Source organism: Pteropus alecto, unplaced genomic scaffold, assembly GCF_000325575.1.
Source record: "Pteropus alecto unplaced genomic scaffold, ASM32557v1 scaffold190, whole genome shotgun sequence".
Taxonomy (NCBI): Eukaryota; Metazoa; Chordata; class Mammalia; order Chiroptera; family Pteropodidae; genus Pteropus; species Pteropus alecto.
The window spans coordinates 5204834-5225332 of NW_006430462.1; the positions used below are offsets into that span (position 1 = coordinate 5204834).

Consider the following 20499-nt stretch of genomic DNA (forward strand, 5'->3'; position numbering starts at 1 on the left):
ATCTCCCTTAAAGAGCAAACATTCCACTTTCAATTCAGACGGCACTTCAGTTTCCCCATACGCTGACCTGAAATCTAAAGAAACTATGTCCTTGTCAATAAGTCTTTCTGTTTTCCTTGGAGCCCTTTATGATAGAATGATTATAAATGTCTAAATTGATATTTTTGTGAAAAACAACTGCATTTATACATACGATAATATTTATTTTCATGGATATTTAGTAGTTATGTCTTATATAAGTATCCTGTAAACATTATCAGATTTAGGCACCTTCATTTTTTCACATGAAATTTCCTTGACTTAAAAATACCCTCGAAACATGGTGCAAGTATGGCTAATGTGATGAATCTGATCCTCCAATAGGCAAATAAGATTTGTATACAGAAAAAAGCATGAGACCATGATGATCACCATCCCTCAAGCCAGAAAGATGTACAGCTATTAACACAAAGAAGGTCTACGACCATTCTTTCAGCATTCAACAATACTCATCTCAGACTGGATACGCCCACCACAAAAGCTAAAAGCCTAAAACTCTGCTTTCCAAACAATCAGAACAAGTGTAAAAATTGATTAAAAGGTACATTACTGTGTTCTGTACACTACTGTATTGTGTTCCAGAATTAATTCTGAACTCCCAACTAAAAATAAAAGAATGTTTGTAGATTGTTGAATGATTTTGTTGTTTGTTTGTTTGTTTGTTTGGCTGGGGGAGGTACAAATGGAAGATAATCGGTTAGCCACTGTAACCAGATGCAAGGCACTCAGGTAGTTTGAGTATGGGTCTTCCTCCGTCAGCAGCCCTGCCTGAGAACCCAGTTTGCCTCTCCTACAGTGCTGTAGCCCTCAGCTCCTGGCAAATGACCCATTATATCAACTTGTCTTATTACTGGATCATTCCTATCCTCATATAAATGTTATACTTCCTCCAATCATACATAAACACTGTCCACTATGTATCCTTCTCTCTAGTTTCTACCCACTTTTCTGCTCTCCTTCATATTAAGCTCTTAAAAAGAGCTATGTTCACTGTCACCACTTCTCACCTCCCACTTTCTCTTAATCCCACTCAACCAGGTTTTTATTCCTATCATGTCACTTTGCCCACATCAACGCACATTTCTTAGGCCTCAAGTTATTTGACCTCTCAGTAGCATCTGCCACAGTTGACCCTTTTTTCCTTTCTTTAATCCAGGTATAATTGACATATAACATCCTATCAGTTTCCGGTGCATGACATAATTTGATATTTGTATATACTGCAAAATGACCACCACAATAAGTCTAGTTAACATCATTCACCATACAGTTACAAGTTTTTTTTCTTCTGAGAACTTTTAAGATTTACTCTTAGCAAATTTCAAATATGCAATTCAGTATTATTAACAGTATTCACCATGATGTACATTATATCCTCATGACTTGTTTAATAATTGGAAATTTGTATCTTTTGACCCCCTTCACCCTCTTCTTCGTGAAATAAATTCCTCACTTGGCTTCTGGGACTCTGATTTTCCTCCTACCTCTCTGGTCTCTCCCTAACTTTAAACCAGTGCCATACCAAGGTTCAGACCTCTGTTTACGCTCTCTCCCTAGAGATGCTCATTCAGTCCCATCTTTAAACAGCCAGATACTGGTGATTCCCTCACTGCTCCTTCAGAGACCTCCAGATCCGTATTTCCAACTGGCTACCCAACATTCTCACTCTCAATCATCTCAAACTGAGTCTGCCCAAAACAGAATTTCTGACCCTCCCTCACTCCTCTTCAACCTACTCCTCTCCCAGAGCTGTCCATCTGTGGTAGACACTAGCCAAATGTCTAACAAATCCTCTTCCTCTTCTTCCTGGGAACACAAGAGACTACGTTTTCCAGCTTCCTCTGCAGTAGGGTGTGGCCACAGAACTGAGTTCTAATCAATGTGAGGACCATGCAGGCTTCCCAGGCATCCACCTCCAGGTGTTCCCCTTTCAGCCTGCTTGAGGCAGACAAACACACAGACCTTGAGAAGCCATATGCTAAAGATGACAGGAGACTGGGTCTTCGAATCACTGCTGTCCCACCTAACAGGAGCTCTCACTGGGACTTTATAAGATCAAGACATAAACACTTTTACTCTGTTAAGTCACTGGGATGCTGGGGTTTACCTGTTATAGTAGCAGCATTACTAAAATTGGTACACTACCTCAGAAAAAGGCACCATCATTTACTCAGCTACACCAGTCAAAACCCTAGGACTCATTCTTAAGTCCTTTCTTTCATACTATCTACATTCAATCCACTAGCAAAGCATGAAGACCTTCAAAAATATATCCTTATCTCCCTATTTTTCATATCCCCCATTACCTCAGAAATATTGTGAGTTCGGTTCTAGACCACTGCAATAAAGCAAGTACCCCAATAATGTAATTTTTTTGCTGGTGGAAGGTCTTGCCCTCCATTTGTAAAAAATGCAACATATGTGAAGCACGATAAACCAAAGTACAATAAAACCCTAGCGTAAGCCACCTGATCTCTTACCCACCTGTTCTCTCTGCTTCCACTCTTGGCCCTCTATATCTTGTTCACCACAAAATAGCCAGAGTGATCTTTTCAAAAGAAAAAATAAGACCAGACCCTGTATAATTGGTAGTTGCTGAAATCTCAGATCTCCTGCTGCTTTCCCTCTCCTCCTCACTCATTCTCCTTGCCAAACCTTGTACACACCACACTCGTGCCCCCTTCCACACCTTCGCATTTGCTATTTGCTCTACTGAGCACACCCCTCTACGTGGATTAATCCCTTACCATTCAGTTCTCTGCTCAAATGTTTCCTCCTCAGTTTGGTTTTTCTTGGCCACCATATGCCCAAGAGTTGCTCCCCTGAAGCACTCTCTAACCCCTGAAATACCATCCTTTATTTTTCTTCATAGCACTTCTTATTATCTGAAACAGATTCTAAATATATATATATTTGCTTGTATACTGTCTGTATGTCTCAGTAAAGGAATGGGTTTGTCTTCTCACTGCAGTACAATCTCAACAAAGAGATTAAGCCCCAGAGAGAATGGATAAGATCAATCAGATGTCTCTTCCACATGGTGAACTCACGTGAAAATCCTAAAAGTAGGCAATTAAAGCCTCTGATTAAGCACTCAAGTCTGATCAAGAGGCTCAAATCTCAGTTCTGCCATTTATTACCTCTTTGACCTTAGGAAATTTCTTAACTAATTTTAAACCTCAGTTTCTCCACCTGTAAAAACGGGACCTACACATCACTATTATAATATTACTATTATTAAAATAGAGTTACTATTCATGTGGCACACACTAGGATAGCCATATCAATTGTGTCCATGCTGACTGGTCTGTGCCCATATTGTCTTGCTTATAAAGCATTCTTAATATCAGTAGTGTGTTTCCTTTCTCTTCTACTAAACTGCAAAATTCTTTAAACATGAGGCCTATTTCAAATATGTCTTTTAATTCTTCTCATTCCCCCCCAATTCCTTCTTGGTTCCTGGCACTGTGGTTTGCAGTGCCAGGAATGTCATAATATTTCAGAATGAAAGTCTTGCAAAATCAACCACTCCCTAGGTTCTATGTCCATACTTGCCTGAACCTAAGTATCATCTGGGACATTTGTAGCCTTCACCTACACCTACTGAATCTGAGTTTGGCAACAGGGTGAAGATATATCTGGGAATCTCTATTTCTAATAAATAACCATCTCATTCTTTTATCAAATTTAATTCTGGGAAACATGGCTCTAAATTATCACCCAAGATGTTGTTTTCTCTTTGTTCTACCACCTGTCACAAATCACCCTGTCACTGAAAAACTTACCTGCAAATACGAGGCTTTCATCTATGTCTCACAGATCCTGCTTTGTTTAAAACTCAAAAATATGTTATCTTTTTGTTTTCTGCATGTATCAATAGTTTCTTGTCTTGCTATATCATTCCTTTGAAAATTAAGAGTTCTTAATGTACACAAACCCTCATCCCTCCCAACCACTGCACCTAAATCATCTTTTCTACGTACATTGGCACTAAAGTGTGACCTTCCTCCCTTTTTTAATGACACTGAGTGAGTACATTTTTAAAAAACATTTTAGGAGTGTCATTTTTTAGTCTTTCCAACTCATGACACAGTTTAGAAGAATTCATGGCTGACGACAGCAGCACACCTGGTAATGACGAAACCACAGAGCCCCACCTGTCCAAATCCGAACAGTTAAACTACCGCATTGCAGAGCCCCCTCCTGAGAGAGCTACACTACCTCTGAATAGTTAATAATGGGAGAGTTAAGCTTTCATGACAAAACCAACGACAGTTTTTGTTCCCTCTCAGTCCAAATCCAGTGTACTTCTACTTCCCAAAATTACAATGATAGGTCACAGAGCGAGCTTAGGTCACGCTGATAAAATGAACCCTGCTGGAAACACAAAAGTACCCTGCGTCTCTTAAACTGTCGCTCTTTGAAATGATACCCAGCAGCTGACTCTGAGTCACTGCTACCAGCATTTTAATCCATTTTTCGAGAGTCCAAATGCTACTAAGGTATTGGGATAATAATAAATGCCCAAACGGTGAGCAGCCTGAGGGAAAAGTTCTTGTATGAGAGATAGGGTACCCGGGTCGGGGTCCTGGCTCTGCTACTTTCTGGTGAAGTTGAACAAGTCCCTCCCTTAGGGCCTCGATTTTGCCAACTCCAAAAAGAGGTGGATTTAGATGACCCCTCAGGTGTCTCCCAGCTCTCAGAACCCAAGGTTGGGAGTCACTACAGTAACCAAGACCCCAATTCCATAATAGACTACCAAACCTAAACCCCTCGCTTCAAAGAACAACAATCCAAAGCGAAAGGCGCCGGACTCTCAGTCCAGTGCTCTTCCCACATGACACCGCCCCTTCGAATCCGTTAGAGAGGATTCGAATCCCCGAGAGAGGCGTCCACTCCTGTCTCGACTCTAGTGGAGGGGACGCAGCTTATTCCATTTCTTTCCTTGTCCTTTGTGCCCTTCCACCTAGTTGGAAAGGGCAAATGGAGAGCGCTTAAGCCAGACCCTAACTAAACCCGGACCGCCCTACGCGGCGGCAGTCGTACCTGCTCCCGAGCTCGAGGTGAAGGTGGGTGGCTGTCTTCAACCGAGCTCTCCTCAGAGTGAGCCCGCGATAGAGAAACGACTCCTTTCTCCCCTTTGGCCCAGGCCACCCCCGTCCCCGAGGCAGCCTCCCCAAGCACCATACCTGTTCCGCCACGGCGTGACCTCGCGCAGCAGTCTCAGGTACAGTTGTCCCACGGGCGCCACCATCTTGTCTCCTCCTCGGTGAGCCGCGCCCCCCTTTCACACGAGGGGCGCACGCATGTGACGTCACGAGCCTCGAGCTCACGGGGCCAATGAGGAACGCGGAGGATTGTGGGCGGAGCCGACTGAGCTCCTCCTTCCGGTTGCTCTCCGCCCCACCAACTTCAGGAATCTGCAGTCAGGTAAGGTAGGTAGGGGAGGTGATCGCTCCCTCTGTGCTAAACCTGGGTTTAGGTGCAATGTTGCCAGTTGAGAGGGATATGTTCATATTTCCAACTATAATATATGCTCGTTTATTTTTATTTTAGTTCTTATAATTTTTATTGAATATATTTTATGCAAATTGCAGTTTGTTATATATCTTCCTTCTGGATTTGCCCTTTTTACCATTATGAATGTCCCTGTCTCTAATAATTCTATTGATCTTAAAGTCTAGCTATATGATATTAGTACACCTATGCCATGTTTTTTTGTTGTTGTTATTTAGTGTTTGTATGTCTTTTTCCATTATTATGTCTTCACTTCTATGTGTCCATGTATTTATAGCATGTCTTTTGTAAATAGCATATTATTGGGTCTTGTTTTTGAATTTAGTCTGATAATATTTATCTTTTAACTGGAGCTTTTAGTCCATCATTAAGTTACCAATAGATTTTCATTTAATTCTATCTTACATTGATTTTTATTTGACCAAATCGTTCTACATTCCTTTGTCTCTTTTTTTACCTACTTTTGGATAGATCAGGTTTCTTACTTATTCTATTCTTTCTCATCTATTAACTGATTAGTTATAACTTTTGTACTAGTCTTTTAATGGTTACCCTATAGATTAAAACGTGTTGCCTTTTTTACTTAGGTAAAATTTACATACAGAAATGCAAAATTCTCAAATATAATTCAGTGAGATTTGATAAATGTATACAGCCATGCAACCACTATCCAGGTCAACATTTAGAACCTTACCATTAGCCAACAATGTTCCCTCAATCTCTTCCATACAATCTCTGCTATCCATAGGCAATTATTGTTCTAGCTTCTAGCACTGTATTAGTGTAAACATTCCAGTTTGTCCTGAGTAATATTCCATTACATAAACATTCCAGTTTGTCCTTCTCCTATTGATAGGCATTTGAGTTCTCTCTGGTTTGAGGTATTATGAATAAAGTTGTCAAAACTTACTTGTATAAGTATTTTTGTAAACAGAAGTTTTCATTTTTCTTGGGACTGGAATTACTGGGTTGTAGGGCAGGAAGATATTTTCTTAATAAGAACTTGTCCGAGTTTTCCAAACTGGTTGTATTATTTTACATTCCTACCAGCAATATATGAGTTCTGATTGCTTCGCATTTTCATCAATGTTAATTTTAACCAATCTAATGAATATGGTGATATTCTCATTTTGGTTTAAATTATATTATCCAGACAGTTAGTGATGTTGAGCACTTTCTGTGCTTATTGACCATTCATACAGCTTCATTAGTGAAATGTCTACTCAAGTTTTTTTCCCACTATAAAAAATTCAGTCATTTGACTTTTTATTATTGAGTTGTCAGGGTTATTTATGTACTCTGAATATAAGTTCTTTGACAGATACATGTAGTGCCAGTATTTCTTCCAATCTGTGTCTAGTCTTCATATTCTTAATGGAGTTTCTTTATGACGAGAAGTTTTTAGTTTTAATGAAGTTTAAGTTATTAATTTTATCTTATATATAGCTTTTTAATCCTAAGAAATCTTTGCCAACTCACGGCTGTAAAGATATTCTCCCGTTTTTGTTTTTTTTTTTCTAGAAGCTTTGTAGTTTTATCTTTTATATTTCAGTGTATGGCTCATCTCAAATTAATTTCTGCATATGAAGTTAGGTTCATTTTTCCATAAAGTTATCCAATTTTTCCAGCACTGTCACTGAAAAGGGAGGGTGCATGAGAGAACTTTCTGGAGCAACGGCAATATCTAGGTGGTGGTTACAGAGGTGTATACATTTATCAGAATTCATTGAACAATACATGTAAGTTCTGTGCATTCTCCAGTTGGTAAATTATATTGATAAAAATGAAAAAACACGGGAAAGCCAAAAACAAAGACAATTACTGCTGAATTAAGCCTGGCCAAAGAAGTTTGCTCCATGAAAACTTCTCCAGTTTTTCTCTGACTTGTCCCACAGCCAAAAAAGTTTTGAAGAAAAAAATCAGCAGTTTTCTACTTTTCTTTTCCAGAGACCATTTCTGAAATGATCCTTCTAAATCTCAGGCTTGATGTGCAGGTGAGGGATATGAAGTCTCTCTCCCTTCCAGCTCATGCACTGTCACACCAGGTCCTAGTGGAATTAAAAGGAGGAAATACTGCAGCTGCTCGAGATAGATTTGAGAGAATTTGCTATGGTCAAGAAACCCTCCACTTCAAACTCTCTAGCTACTTCCCAGCTGCCTTTGATGTACACTGGACCAGAAACTTCCAGTTACTTCTATGTTGACAATGGTCTCCTCTGGTTAGGGTAAGGAAACAAACAGCATATGGATTTCATATGTTGACAGATTTTGTTTCATCTCATGTTTCCCTTGTCATCCCACATAGAAACACATTGGATTGGTGAGTCTGCTGATAAAAATCTTGGCAGGAAGAGTCTCCTGAGCCCAAATAGAGATGGTTATCCTTCAGAGCAGTGTTGACAAACTAGGAATCCCCATGTTTTTTAAATAAAGCTTTACTGGAACACAGCCATGCCCGTTTGTTTACATATCATCTATTACTGTGTTCCAGCTACAATCAGTTAAGAAGCTGCAACAAAGACTGTATTGTTTGCAAAGCCTAAAATATTTACCATCTGGGCCTTCACAAATAAGTTTGCTAACCTCTAGTCTGCACTCTGCATGGCCACATAGAGTGACTGGGGGCTCCTGCCCTGTCATTCAGAGTGATGGTGGCATCAGGGTGAGGGGTGCCGGCCACAGCCTCAAAAGAAATGTGGGGGAGATGTGGTGGGGGGAGTCTGATGTAGTTCATTAAGAAGAAAGAGCATCTCTACCGGATAAGGTTTTTGGTCTTTGACTTTCAGTTACTACCTCAGGGATAAGAGGGATTTGGATCAGGTTAGTTGTTGTAGTGGTCAGAATGAGTCATCCCAAAATGTGCCACTAGGGCATATGAATTATTTTGAGCTGAAGGCAACCGAGACCCTGCAGGTTCATGAGAAACTTTTATCTTTCCCTTAAAGAATTTAAATGAGGGGACTTGCCCTTACTAAGAGTTATCTCCAGAAATAACTTTTTACGACTTATCTATATGGCAGCGCAAACTATTACTTGCTGAACATCTGCTCTTCTTATCATCCTGCGAACGACCTTCCTTTCTCCCTGAAGTCCCAAGGTACTTTACCTCATCTTTAGCCCAGAATGCCACATATACTTCATTTTCCCTTTCTGTCTCTGACTCACTCGTGTGTGGGGTTCCCATACATATATATGTAATTAAATTCAGCTATTGTCTCTTGTTAATCTAATCAGTCTTGTGTAAATTTAATTATTAGACCAGCAGAAAAAAGCTTGAGGGCGAAGAAATTTCTTCTTCCCCCAACACTGTCCTAGAATATGTGGGGGAAATAAACAGAGGGCTTGCTGGAAAGCTGGACATCCGTGTGGAAAACGCCAGGGAAGGCTTGCTGATGAGTTCAGGGGCTTGCTGATGAGTTCAGAGGTTGCAAGGGGTCAAGTAAGTACCTAGCCAATCCAGAGAAGCAGAGGTCATAGTTTCCAGCAGAATCGCTAATCTGACACTCATATCCGTAGGTCATAGCCTCAGAAACTTCCTATAGAAATCTTAGCACAATTTTGCAGAGGAAGGTAATCATTACAACTCACTTCAAGAGTGAACAACAATAAAAAATAAGACACCAATATACAACCTCTTACATTTTAAGAATGGATACACATGTATTCTAACCCTCTTAAGTTTTAAGAATATATACATACATGTATATATGTTTGTATGTGTATAAAATCTTTACGTATAAAATCTTTAATGCCTCCTTCCAGCTATGAAGTTCTATGGTTTTAAGACAATATGTGTCTGACTTGGGACTCTCTTTCATAAAATTTTCAAATATCAAATAAGTTCTGAGTTGTGTCTTTTCAAAGGAGATAAAGGAGAGGGGTTGGACAAAGAGAGGGAGGGAGAGAAGTGGGGATAAAAAAGAAAGATGCAGTGTTAGAAGCAAACATCCATAAAGACCGTAAGAAGGGCAGGCAGGGTCATGAGCCTTCACCTCCAGCCCCTGGGCTCTCAGAGAACGTTACTAAATTCTTCCAAAGCTATGCTGCAGACCTAAATGTGGTGCATGACCTGTAGGCAGATAAATGTAGGCAGTGGGGCCAAGTTCACTGCAGGATCATGACCACCTTCATTGGCCCAGGAGAAGCTATCTTTGTGCGACAGGAGTAGAGGAGCAACTTATAAATGGTGGTAGCTTATTTACCTGAAACAGGTATGTGCAGTTTGCATGATGCAGCCAAAGTGAAGACCTTACCCCAAAGTAGCTCCTGGATGACTCTTGGACAACAGTAACCAAATTCTAGCCCTTCCAGTTGCCATCGATAACCCCTGAAAATATCAATCCGTTGTAATGTAGATGGGTTAGAGAGAACCTATTTTTCCAAGCTTATGGGAGAAGAAATGGATAACTGAATGGCTTTAAAGTCCCAAACTTTAAAATATGCTCTCTATCCATCAACACTTGTCCTTGCTACCCACTCCTACAGCCAGGAGGGTCAAAGCACCCAGTGCCTTTCTTTCAGAGAGGCTGGTGGTGTGTGTGCGGAGTGGAAAGAAAACCATCAGCACTGTGTGTGTGTGTGTGTGTGTGTGTGTGTGTGTGTGTGTGTGTGACAAAGTTATTCATTTTCCCTGTGCACACTTAATACTTGAATACTTATTACTATAGACAGTTTGACATGTGATTCCAAAGAGCTGTGAATGAGGCATCAAAGTCAGATCTCTTCTCTACTTTGAAAATGTAACCTCCTTAGATGACTCCGATAACTTAAGTTACATTTAGAAACAATCCCCATCACAGTTCCCTCAGCACAGTCTCTGGCTCTAAATAAATGCAGATCGATAGAATATGCTGACTGTGTAAAACTCACCACAGGTTCCACTTTGTCTCCAAACTGGAAACTCTGGACTGTTAATGTAATTCTCATCTGCCTGAGTCTCCCATCTCGACAATGAATAATCCAGATAAACAGGATTCCCTGTAGTCCTGGGCAGGGATTGCAACCAACTTTCCACTAACTAGTAATGTAACCCTGGTTAAATGACTTAACGACTCTGATCCTCAATGATTTATGTGGACATCAGATGCCGCTTACCTCACAGAACTGTGAAGATGATACGATGCAGTACATTTTCAAAGCACCCTGGTAGGTGCGAATTATCCAGCAGCTACTGGGCATTAACATCTTCTGAAATTTCCCTGCTGCCACGAGGGGGCAGGATTAGCCTAGGATTTAAGAACCAGCTCGCAATCCCCTGTGATTCAACTTTCAGTTTGCAAAGTAGTCGTGCACACTGTGGATGGTGGTGGCAGAGCTGTGTTATGGCTTTTGTGGGCCCTAGGCACGTTAACATTAATGGATCCCTTTCTCCATAAAAAAAGTATTAAAAATTATATTTTATAATAGTGTTGATATAAAGATAATAGAATCCAGGCCTGGTTCATTATTATATTAATTTTTTCTTACTTGAAATAAATTAAAATTAAGACATTGCTGTGTGACTCTAGCAATAGCATGGCCGCTAGCATTTTTCCTAATGTGCCTACTGGTCAGGTCAGCCCCGGGTGGTGATGGGGAGGGTACACCATCATTCCTGATGCAATAAGAGAAGCTTGGGCTTTGGGAGTGTCTGAGTCGTGGCTGCGCCTCTTATAAGTGGTATGTATTAGTTTGCTAGAGCTGCCATAACAAAACGCCATAGACCGGGTGGCTGAAACAACAGAAAGTAATTTTCCCACAGTTCCCCAGAGGTCAGAAGTCAAAGATCAAGTTGTCAGCAGGTTTGCTTTCTTCTGCAGCCTCTCTCCTGGGCTTGCAGATGGCCGCCTTCTAACTGCGCCCTCACACGGTTTTTCATCTGCACGTGCACATCTCTGGTGTTTTTTTGTCTGTCCAAATTTCCTCTAAGGACACCAGTCGTATTAGATTAGAGCTCACCCAAACCATCTCGTTTTAAGTTAATGACCTCTTAGAGACCCTCTCTCTAAATACAGTCAGACTCTGAAGATTCTGGAGGTTAGAACTTCAACATATAAGCTTTGGTGGGGACACAGTTCGGTCCAAACACAGTGCGACCTTGAACCGTTGCTTAATGTCTCAAAACCTGTTTGTTCATCTGTTTTAATGGGGTAACATTAGTAACCGTTTCATGGGCACAACAGAATTTTATTTGGGGGTGATAATAACATTCTTAAACAAGATAGAGATGGTTGTTCAACACTGTGATTATACTATATGCCACTGAATTGTTCACTTTAAAATGGTTAATTTTAACAACACAAAAAACAATCCAATTTATAAATGGGCAAAGGACTTGAACACCACTTCACACTCATTAGGATAGTTATAATTAAAAGAAAAGAAAAGAAAAGAACAAGTGTTAGGATGGAGAAATTGGAGCCCTTGTACAATGTTGGTGGGAAAGTAACGGTGCAGCCACCGTAGAAACCGGTGTGCAGCTCCTCGGAAAGCTAAACACAGAATGTATCTTACGATCCAACAATTCCGCTCCTAAGCATCTACCCAAAGTAACTGAAAGCAGGTACTCGTATGTGGTCTTCACTGAAGTACTAGTCACAATATTCAAGAGGTGGAAACAACCCAGTGTCTATCAACAGAGAGACGGATAAACAAAATGAGGTCTGTATGTACAATGGAATGTTATTCCCCCTTTAAAAGGGAAGGAAATGCTGACACATGCTACAACATAGATAAACCTTGAAGAAGACATCATGCTAAGTGAAATAAACCAGACACGAAGGACACGTCGTGTGATTCCATTCTTATGAAGCACCTAGAATAAGCAAATTCATAGAGACAGTAAAATAGGGATTACCAGAAGCTGGGAGCGCAGGAGGATGGAACAGAAGTTTTGCTTAATAGTTGTAGAGTTTTTGTTTGGGACGATTAAAATTTTTGGCAATAGAGGTAATGATGGCTGTACAACCTTGTGAATGTACTTTATGTCACTGAATTATATACTCACAATGATTACAATGGTAAATTTCATATGAGATATATATATATTACTACAATAAAAATACAATGGAAACCAAAAAAGGAAATAAAAATATTTTTATTCTTTCATCAAAAAAAGGTTAATTTTATGTTATATGAATGTCAGCTCAATTTTAAAAATGGAGGACATCAATCATGAGTTAGATTGGGGGTTCAAACAGGACATGGAGAAGGAGACAGGAGGACAGTTTGGTGCTAGAAACAAAGAAAAGCATCTTAGGTGTCCTGGAAAAGTACAAAAAAAGGAGATTAGCCTTCAACAAGCATTGCTGAGTGTCTCCTTCATACTAGGCCCATAGTGAGACCCAGGTATCCCAGTTGTGGTCCCAAGTTTTCTAGGAGAAAGATATACATCAGTTACTGCCTACAGGACAACGTGTTCCAGAATAGTTGTCAATGTAAAAGGAAATTTAGAGGCAGACGGTCACTAGCCTGGTTCTAGGGTGGAGGCAGTCATCACGTGGAGGGCTATGTGGCCTTGGAGGGTCCAGCCGTGGAGGCTGGCTAAGGTTCTCTAGCCTCACTTTACAGAACCCAACATCCCTTCTCATTGGCTAGAAACACAGTGGCTTCAAAATGACTTTTAGGATTATACAAGAAATGTGAATAGCAGTACTATAAGATGAAAGACTCAGAAAAGATCCCATTTCAAAAGAAGTAACTACTGCTGCTGTAACATTTATGGCTGGATCTGGGTGGGCATGCTCCGGCTTATAGGCGTTGGAGAAGCTACCTCCTTGGAAACCTACCTGCAGTGAGTGACACTATGTTCTAATGGTACCTTCATCACTCTATTCCTTCTTCAGCTTTTGTTCTTCATAGGCCTCATTACTACATGATGTGACATCCTATGATTATCCACTTATTATTTTCTACTATAATGTAAATCCCATACAGCAAGACATATTTATCAAATGAGTGCCCAGGCCCCTTAGGTTTCCATATGTGGCAAACTCAAGGAATGGGGCTGCAGCCGACACACTGATTAACACCAAACTTAATTCTCTGTTTAGGTCTGAATATTCTGGCCTATTCTGTATGTATAATTTGAGATCAGTAGACTTTTTGGTAATAGAGACAATTTAGATTAAAACGATATTGTTAGTTGTGAGCGAGAACCAAAACCCAATTTTAAGCACATTTGAATAACCAAAATATAGCTAACTCTATGAGCAAATTTGTTTTTTGGACATTATACCCAACACTCTCTAAAAAGACTGGCCAGCTTGTTACAAGTTTACCAGTTCCCTATAGTTTTCCTTCCTAGCACTCATCACAGTGTTATTTTCTAGCTATGTTACAATTTTAAAATTATAACTTAATACTCTCTTTCCCCTCAGAAGGCAGAATCCATTCCTCTGCTCACCGTTAAATCCCTAGAGCCTACTACAAGGGGACATGGGACAGGGAAGGTGCTACACAAATGCTTATAGAACAAATGAACCAAAGCAATCTGGACGCCAATCATCTTAAACCACAACCCAAGTGCTGGAAAAGATGAAGCAAATGCTCTTAGAAAGCGCCATGCTTCTTTTGGAGGGGCAGGTATCAGTCAATTGAATGAGGAATTTGTCCTGTTCTTCCCTGCTACCTGACTTCCTAGCAGTTCCTGCTCAAGGCTGCTGCACCTGCCCTCACCTGAGACAGCCATTGAGGCCAAGGAAAGGAGAGGAGAAGCTGATGCCCCTTCATTCGTTCAAGGACAGGTTTTTCAGGGACCTGGGACTGTTGGATAGCGAAGGCTTTCCTGCCCCCCCACCCCACCCAGTAGGAGCAGCCCACCCTGTCTAACCTTAACAACTCCCCACAAGACAGTGCTTCAAACCAGATCCAAACGAGGTAAGGTCCCGGCTCTATCGGCTCTTCACTTCTTATCTCCCTCCTCTCCCTTTGGTGTCCTTCAAAGACATCCACTGCAGCCACACTTAGTCCAGAGCATGCATGCCACCTCCACTGGTCCCATGTGGTAGAAAGAGCGCAGGCTTGGGAGCCAAATGGATTCTGGTTCAAATATCAAGAACTCAATTTGATTCCAGCTCTGCCACAACTAGTCTTTGACCCAGAGCAACTAACTCAGCCTCTCTACAGTTTCCTCATCTTTAAAATGGGAAAAAGTGACCAGCTCATATAGTTATTATGAGGGTTCCCAATGACTTTATGGTTGTGAAGCACACAGGAAGTGCTTGATAAGTGGGGACTGCCATCTTTGATGTCACCACTGTTATTATTACAGGGCTGTTGTTTCCTGACCTTGCCCGCGCCCCTCCTACTTCCTCCTTTCCTCCAGGTGTACCTGACACCTCTGGTGCTTATTCATTCATGCATTCACTTACAGAACCCAACATCCCTTCTCATTGGCTAGAAACACAGTGGCTTCAAAATGACTTTTAGGATTATACAAGAAATGTGGTGAATAGCAGTACTACAAGATGAGAGACTCAGAAAAGATCCCATTTCAAAAGAAGTAACTACTGCTGCTCTAACATTTATGGCTGGATCTGGGTGGGCATGTTCATTCACTCAGTGAGTATGTATTTGTAGGATCTCTGTGCTGGGCATAGGGGTGGGCATCTTTGCCTTCATGAAGCTTATATTCTAGCGTGAGAAGACATCAGGGAGAGGTGTTTCTTCATCTGTGTTTTTAGGCTTCAATACCCCCCAATGAAAATATTTGTTGTATCCTATGATGTTTGTTGCATAAAGGAAAATCATTATTAAAAAATGTAAGGCACCGTGTAGCTTTTAAAATTATTAGCTACAGTCTGAAGACAAGTGGTTATACAACCTAAGAGTTGTAACCAATTCCAAAAATTATATACCACATGTAACATGATTGACTTTACGTATGGTTAATGCTGTTAGATATTAAGAAGCGCACTCAGAAGTACTGCAGCTTCCTTAATTTGGGTTGGCAGCAGTGACTGGTCCTGAAGGCTCCCAGAGGAGGTGATCTGCAATGAAACCTTGTGCTAGGTCTCTTGACCCCCAACCAAGATGTCCACATCCTAATCCTCAGAACCCATGAAGAGGTTGTTACATGAGAAGGGGCATTAAGCTCGTGACCAGGATTAAGATTATCCAGGTGGGCCCGATGTAATCACAGCGGTCTTAAACGTGGAAAGGGGAGGTAGGAGAGTCAGGGATGAAACATGAGAATGATTCAAGCAGCCATTGCTGGCTTTGAAGCAGGAAGAGAGAGTCAAGAGCCGAGGAATGCGACAGCCTCTAGATCCCGGAAAAGGTGAAGAAACTGATTTTCCTCTAGAGCCTCCAGAAGGAATGAAGTTCTGCTGGCATCTTCATTTCAGCCCAGGGAGGCCCATTGTGGACTTCCAACCTCCAGAAGTGTTAGATCATAAATCTGTAATGTGTTAGGCCGCCAAATTTGTGGTAATTTGTGACAGCAGCAGCAGGAAACTATATAGACTCTGAAAGAAGAGTGGAGAAGTAGGGGAAGCAGGAAGACACTGTGGAGGAAATTCTGTTCCATGCAGAGTGAACAGCCAGCGCAAACCCTTCCGCATTGTTTGAGGAACTGAAACATACCTTGGGAGAGGAGGAGAGAGGAGCCGAGACGAGGCTGGTGAGAGGACAGCAAGGGGGCAAATGGGGCAGGAATTTCGGGTTTGTCTTAATATACTGAAGTAGGTGGAGCAGGGAAGCAACACGATTGGCTCTGTGAATGAAAATCTTACGCTCAAACTTCCACTTCTGAGGAGATAACATAGATGTACTTTTCTCTGGTCTTTTCGCTTTGTGCAATAAAATATCTGGGCATTATTTATAAAACATAAGAAGACTCTGAAAGCTGAACAGAGGCGGAGTGGCTAGGTGGCTCATCAGAGCATAAGGAACGACACAGCAGAGAGTTCCCTGGGTTTTCTTCATCCATCCCAGATGTGGACCCAAGAAAGCTGGCAACCAGAAAATGCGAATGGGCACAGGAAAAACAACGACAAAAGCCTGCTCTCTCCAGCCAAAAGACTGGAAAAGGGGAAAGCTAGCAAGACAGAAAACTTTTAGACAATAACCACCCTACCCTAGCCAAACATCTCAGAAAAAACTTTGGCGCCACCCCCACCAGCAAAAGCTGAAATGGGGAGCCTAGACTTCTCCTTTGGCAGGCTGTAATGAGGCAACTTCAACCTCGCCACGGGGGTGGTGTCACAGAAGGCCAAACAGGGAGCTGGGACTGTCGATGTGAACTTGGCTATGTGACTTGCTTTGGTCAGTGGAGCATTTTGAGATATCAGAACAGAAGCCTTAAATGTGCTTGTGTGAAAACAAATGCTCAATTGTCCTCCACTGAATTTGGGGTGATTTGTTAGGTAGCAATATTGCAACAATAGATCGCTAATACGCACTAGGAAAGCACTTCGAATTTAAATTTCGTACCTAGGATGTAGGAATAAACAGTTTACATTCCATTTTTACGTTTTTTCTTTAAGCCTCAGTTTCCTAATCTACATTCTTTAACAATGTATAATTTTTGATCGTGCTCATGTTTATTTCACAGTTGACTTAATCTTGCCAAGAATCTTATTAACATTTCGCGATGGCCAGTTCTTTAAAAGAAAGTTTCCTTTGAGTTTTGGAGTTGGCAGATGTACCACGTCAACACAGCCAAATGGAACATCACAGGGAAATAAGGCAATTTGCTAAATGAGGATGTAGTCTCCTGCTTCTAAAGTTATTTTTCTTCCAAGGCCAACAAGAGGAATCAAGACTTTGACATCTTTGCTCTAATGATGGGCTTATGCTCATACTCCTCAGCTGGAAAATCCTTTGCCCAGAGAACCCACTTTGGCCTTTGCTTTCCTGAAATAGAGATCTACAGACAATTCCAGGTCTCCTCCAATAAACTGCATCATCTTTCTAAATCCCTATGGGCAATAAGAGTCTACAATTATCTTTCTATGATGATCTATTCTATAGCAATGAAATCTACATATATCATCAACCTGAGCAAATCTCAAAAACAAAATGTTGAATGAAAATAACCGAGATCCCAAATGATACATACTAAGTACTCTACATCCTCACTGAATGTCATTGATCAGTTCTTGGAAACTGTGACTTTAAGTGAAATGACACAAAATGAATCCCATTTTCCCACAGGCTAATTGATATAAACAAAAGAGTAAGTTCCTACAGCATACTTCTGGTAAAAAAACAAAACAAAACAAAACAAAAAAACATCACTCAACTTCCAAATAAAGACCCCAAACACTTCTAATATTAAACATTGAAATAAATGTGAGCTATTCATACATTTAAGAAAGATGAATAAAAACAAGTAAGATCATTATTTTCCAACCTCTTATTCCACTTCGGGGTTGTAGGTGGCCAGAGCCTATCTCGGCAGCTCAGAAGCAAGGTGGGAACCCACCCTGGACGGGACGCCATTCCATTGCAGGGTGCACACACTCGCACCCACCCTCATTCATACTGGGACAACGTAGACATGCCAATTCACCTCATGTGCACATCTTTGGGATGTGGGAGGAAACCGGAGTTCCTAGAGAAAAACTGCACGGAGAGCACATACAAACTCCAGAGTCAATGGCCCCAGCCATAACTGATTCCCTACCCCCCCCATTAATGTCATAAGAAGATGACGTTGAACAAAACGTTAATCGAGGACCTGCTGTGTATGGTTCGTGTTCTTTCTGCCTGTGGATGCTGGTGAGTGAGCATCAATTCTCTCCACCCACTGTTGTCACATTCGGTTTCCCAGGAGCTTTTCGTGGGAGGGTTGAGCTTTGAAACAACTGAGGAGAGTCTGTGGAGCCATTCTGAGCCATGGCGAATGCTCACGGACTGTGTGGTAAAAAGAGCCAAACACCAAGCACTCCAGGGGCTCTGGGTTTGTCATGCATGTATGCCACCGTGGAGGAAGTGGCTGCAGCCACGAATGCAAGGCCACACGAGGTGGACGGAAGAGTTGTGGAACCAAAGATGGCTGCCTCAAGACAAGATTCTCAAAGGCCTGGTGCCCGCTTCACTGTGAGAAAGATTTTTGTGGGTGGCACTGAAGAAGACACGGAAAACCGTCACCTAAGAGATGATTTTGAACAGGACGGGAAAACTGAAGTGACTGAAATCATGACCGACTGAGGGACTAGCAAGAAGAGAGGCTTTGCTTTTGTGACCTTTGATGACTGTGACCTTGTAGACAAACTCACTCAGAAATACCATCCTATGAATGAATGGCCACAACTGTAACGTGAGGAAAGCCCGGTCTAAGGAAGAGATGGCTAGTGCTTCGACCAGCCAAAGTGGTTCTGGAAACTTTGGTGGTGGCCATGATGGTAGTTTTGGTGGAAATGACAAGTTTAGTCATGGAGGAAACTGCAGTGGTCAAGGTGACTTTGGCGGAAGATGTGGTGGTGGTGGTGGATATGGTGGCCGTGGAGAAGGCTATGGTGGATTTGACAATGATGGAAGCAGTTTTGGAAGTGGAAAGATTTATAGTGATTTTGGCGATTACAACGTCAAATTCCGGACCCATAAAAGGGGAAACTCTGACAGGGAAGCTACAGGTTATAATAGATTTGTGAATTCAACCAAGCACAGTGGCAGCAAGGCCTTGCTGCTGTAAAGAAGACATGTTTCAGACAATATTTATGTGTGTGGGTGACAAACTCAAGGACTTTGACTAATTATACAACGAGTTATTTTAGCTTCTGTTCTGTGTAAAGTGCAAAGTGTAAAACATTACAACAAAGGGTTTTAATATACATTTTTGCGCCCAGGCTGTTGATTGCTAAATGTCATAGTCCAATTATGACACTGAATAAACCTATCTTTTAAAAAATCATAAAAATAAAGTTATAAGTTGCTTAAGGAGACAGACAGAGAGGAGAGCGGGCATTGAGGGACAAATACTAACCTTCTGATAGTGACCATCTCTAGAACGGAGAAGGAGGATGTAGCAGGGACCGACAGTTTATTGGGACTTTGGTGATATCTGTAATGTTTTCTTTCTTCTAAACATGACTGGAAGCAAATTGAAAAATGTTAACCCTTGTTAGTGCTGGGTGGTGGAAATATGTGTACTTGTTATGTTGTTCTTTGCTCTTTGCTGCAACTTTTGTTTTGTAAAAACAAACAAACAAACAAACAAACCTGTCTTTTCAACCTTACCCCCTCCGTACTTCTATCTGTATCATAAAATTTGCCAGTCTGCCGCTTCTCAGTTTCTGACCCATGTGTCTGTCTCTCTCACCTGTTCATGACCTTCCAGAGGGCTGGCTTGATAGCTCTGTGCCACAGGTGCCCAGGTGAGTCATGATCTGTTCGGTAAGTAGAGATCGAGCGCCTGTGTGCTGCGGCTGTGCAAGAGGCTGGAGATGGCAAACGACACCTTGCCCTCCAGAAGCTCACAGGGTAATGCGGGAGCAGGCAGTTCCGAGGGTAGGGAGGGACGGGGCTGGGGAAAACCCCCAGAGATCTGAAGAAGTAGAGACCATCCAATGGAGAGGCGGGAGAAAATACTTCCAGCCAAGGGTACGGTTTTTGTGCAAAAGCTTCAAGAGACAGCAGGGAGGATTTGAGGAACTAGAAATTCGGGGTGGTAGAGCGCCAAAGGGGAAATGGGGCTACAGAGGAAGGTGTGGGTGGAGGCGCAGGGTTTGGGAGCACAGCCTCAAGGTCAGTAGACCCAGGCTCTATCACTTACTACAAAGGCGCATCACTTACCCTATCTTTAAGCCTCGGTTTCCCAATCTACAAAATGGGGATTAAAAACATCATTTCATCAAGTTGTCGTGAGGCTTCAAGGAAGCAATAAATATAAAATGTTTGGCACTTGGTCAGGGCTCAATACATGCTAGTTTTACTATCTTTCTTTGGGGTCAAAGAGAAAGAGGCACAGAAGGATTGTAAGGGAGTGGCTGTGACCAGTGCAAAACTATTTTGACAATG

General features: G+C 41.6%; 1 protein-coding gene and 1 pseudogene across 6 annotated transcripts in view; one reads left to right on the top strand and one right to left on the bottom strand.

Annotated features, from left to right (window-relative positions):
• PISD (phosphatidylserine decarboxylase) overlaps positions 1-5352 on the bottom strand; it is a 36547-nt gene extending 31195 nt beyond the window's left edge. For 3 of the 6 annotated variants that reach the window (XM_025047756.1, XM_025047754.1, XM_015590813.2), the window contains exon 1: positions 5229-5352. In XM_025047756.1, coding sequence (XP_024903524.1) covers positions 5229-5293 — 65 coding nt within the window. In that variant the 5' untranslated portion in view covers positions 5294-5352. The remainder of the gene's footprint in view (positions 1-5228) is intronic. The other 3 variants (XM_015590805.2, XM_006904938.3, XM_025047752.1) reach the window with 2 other exon arrangements.
• A 10434-nt stretch (positions 5353-15786) lies between these two features.
• On the top strand, positions 15787-20499 carry LOC112480640 (annotated as a pseudogene).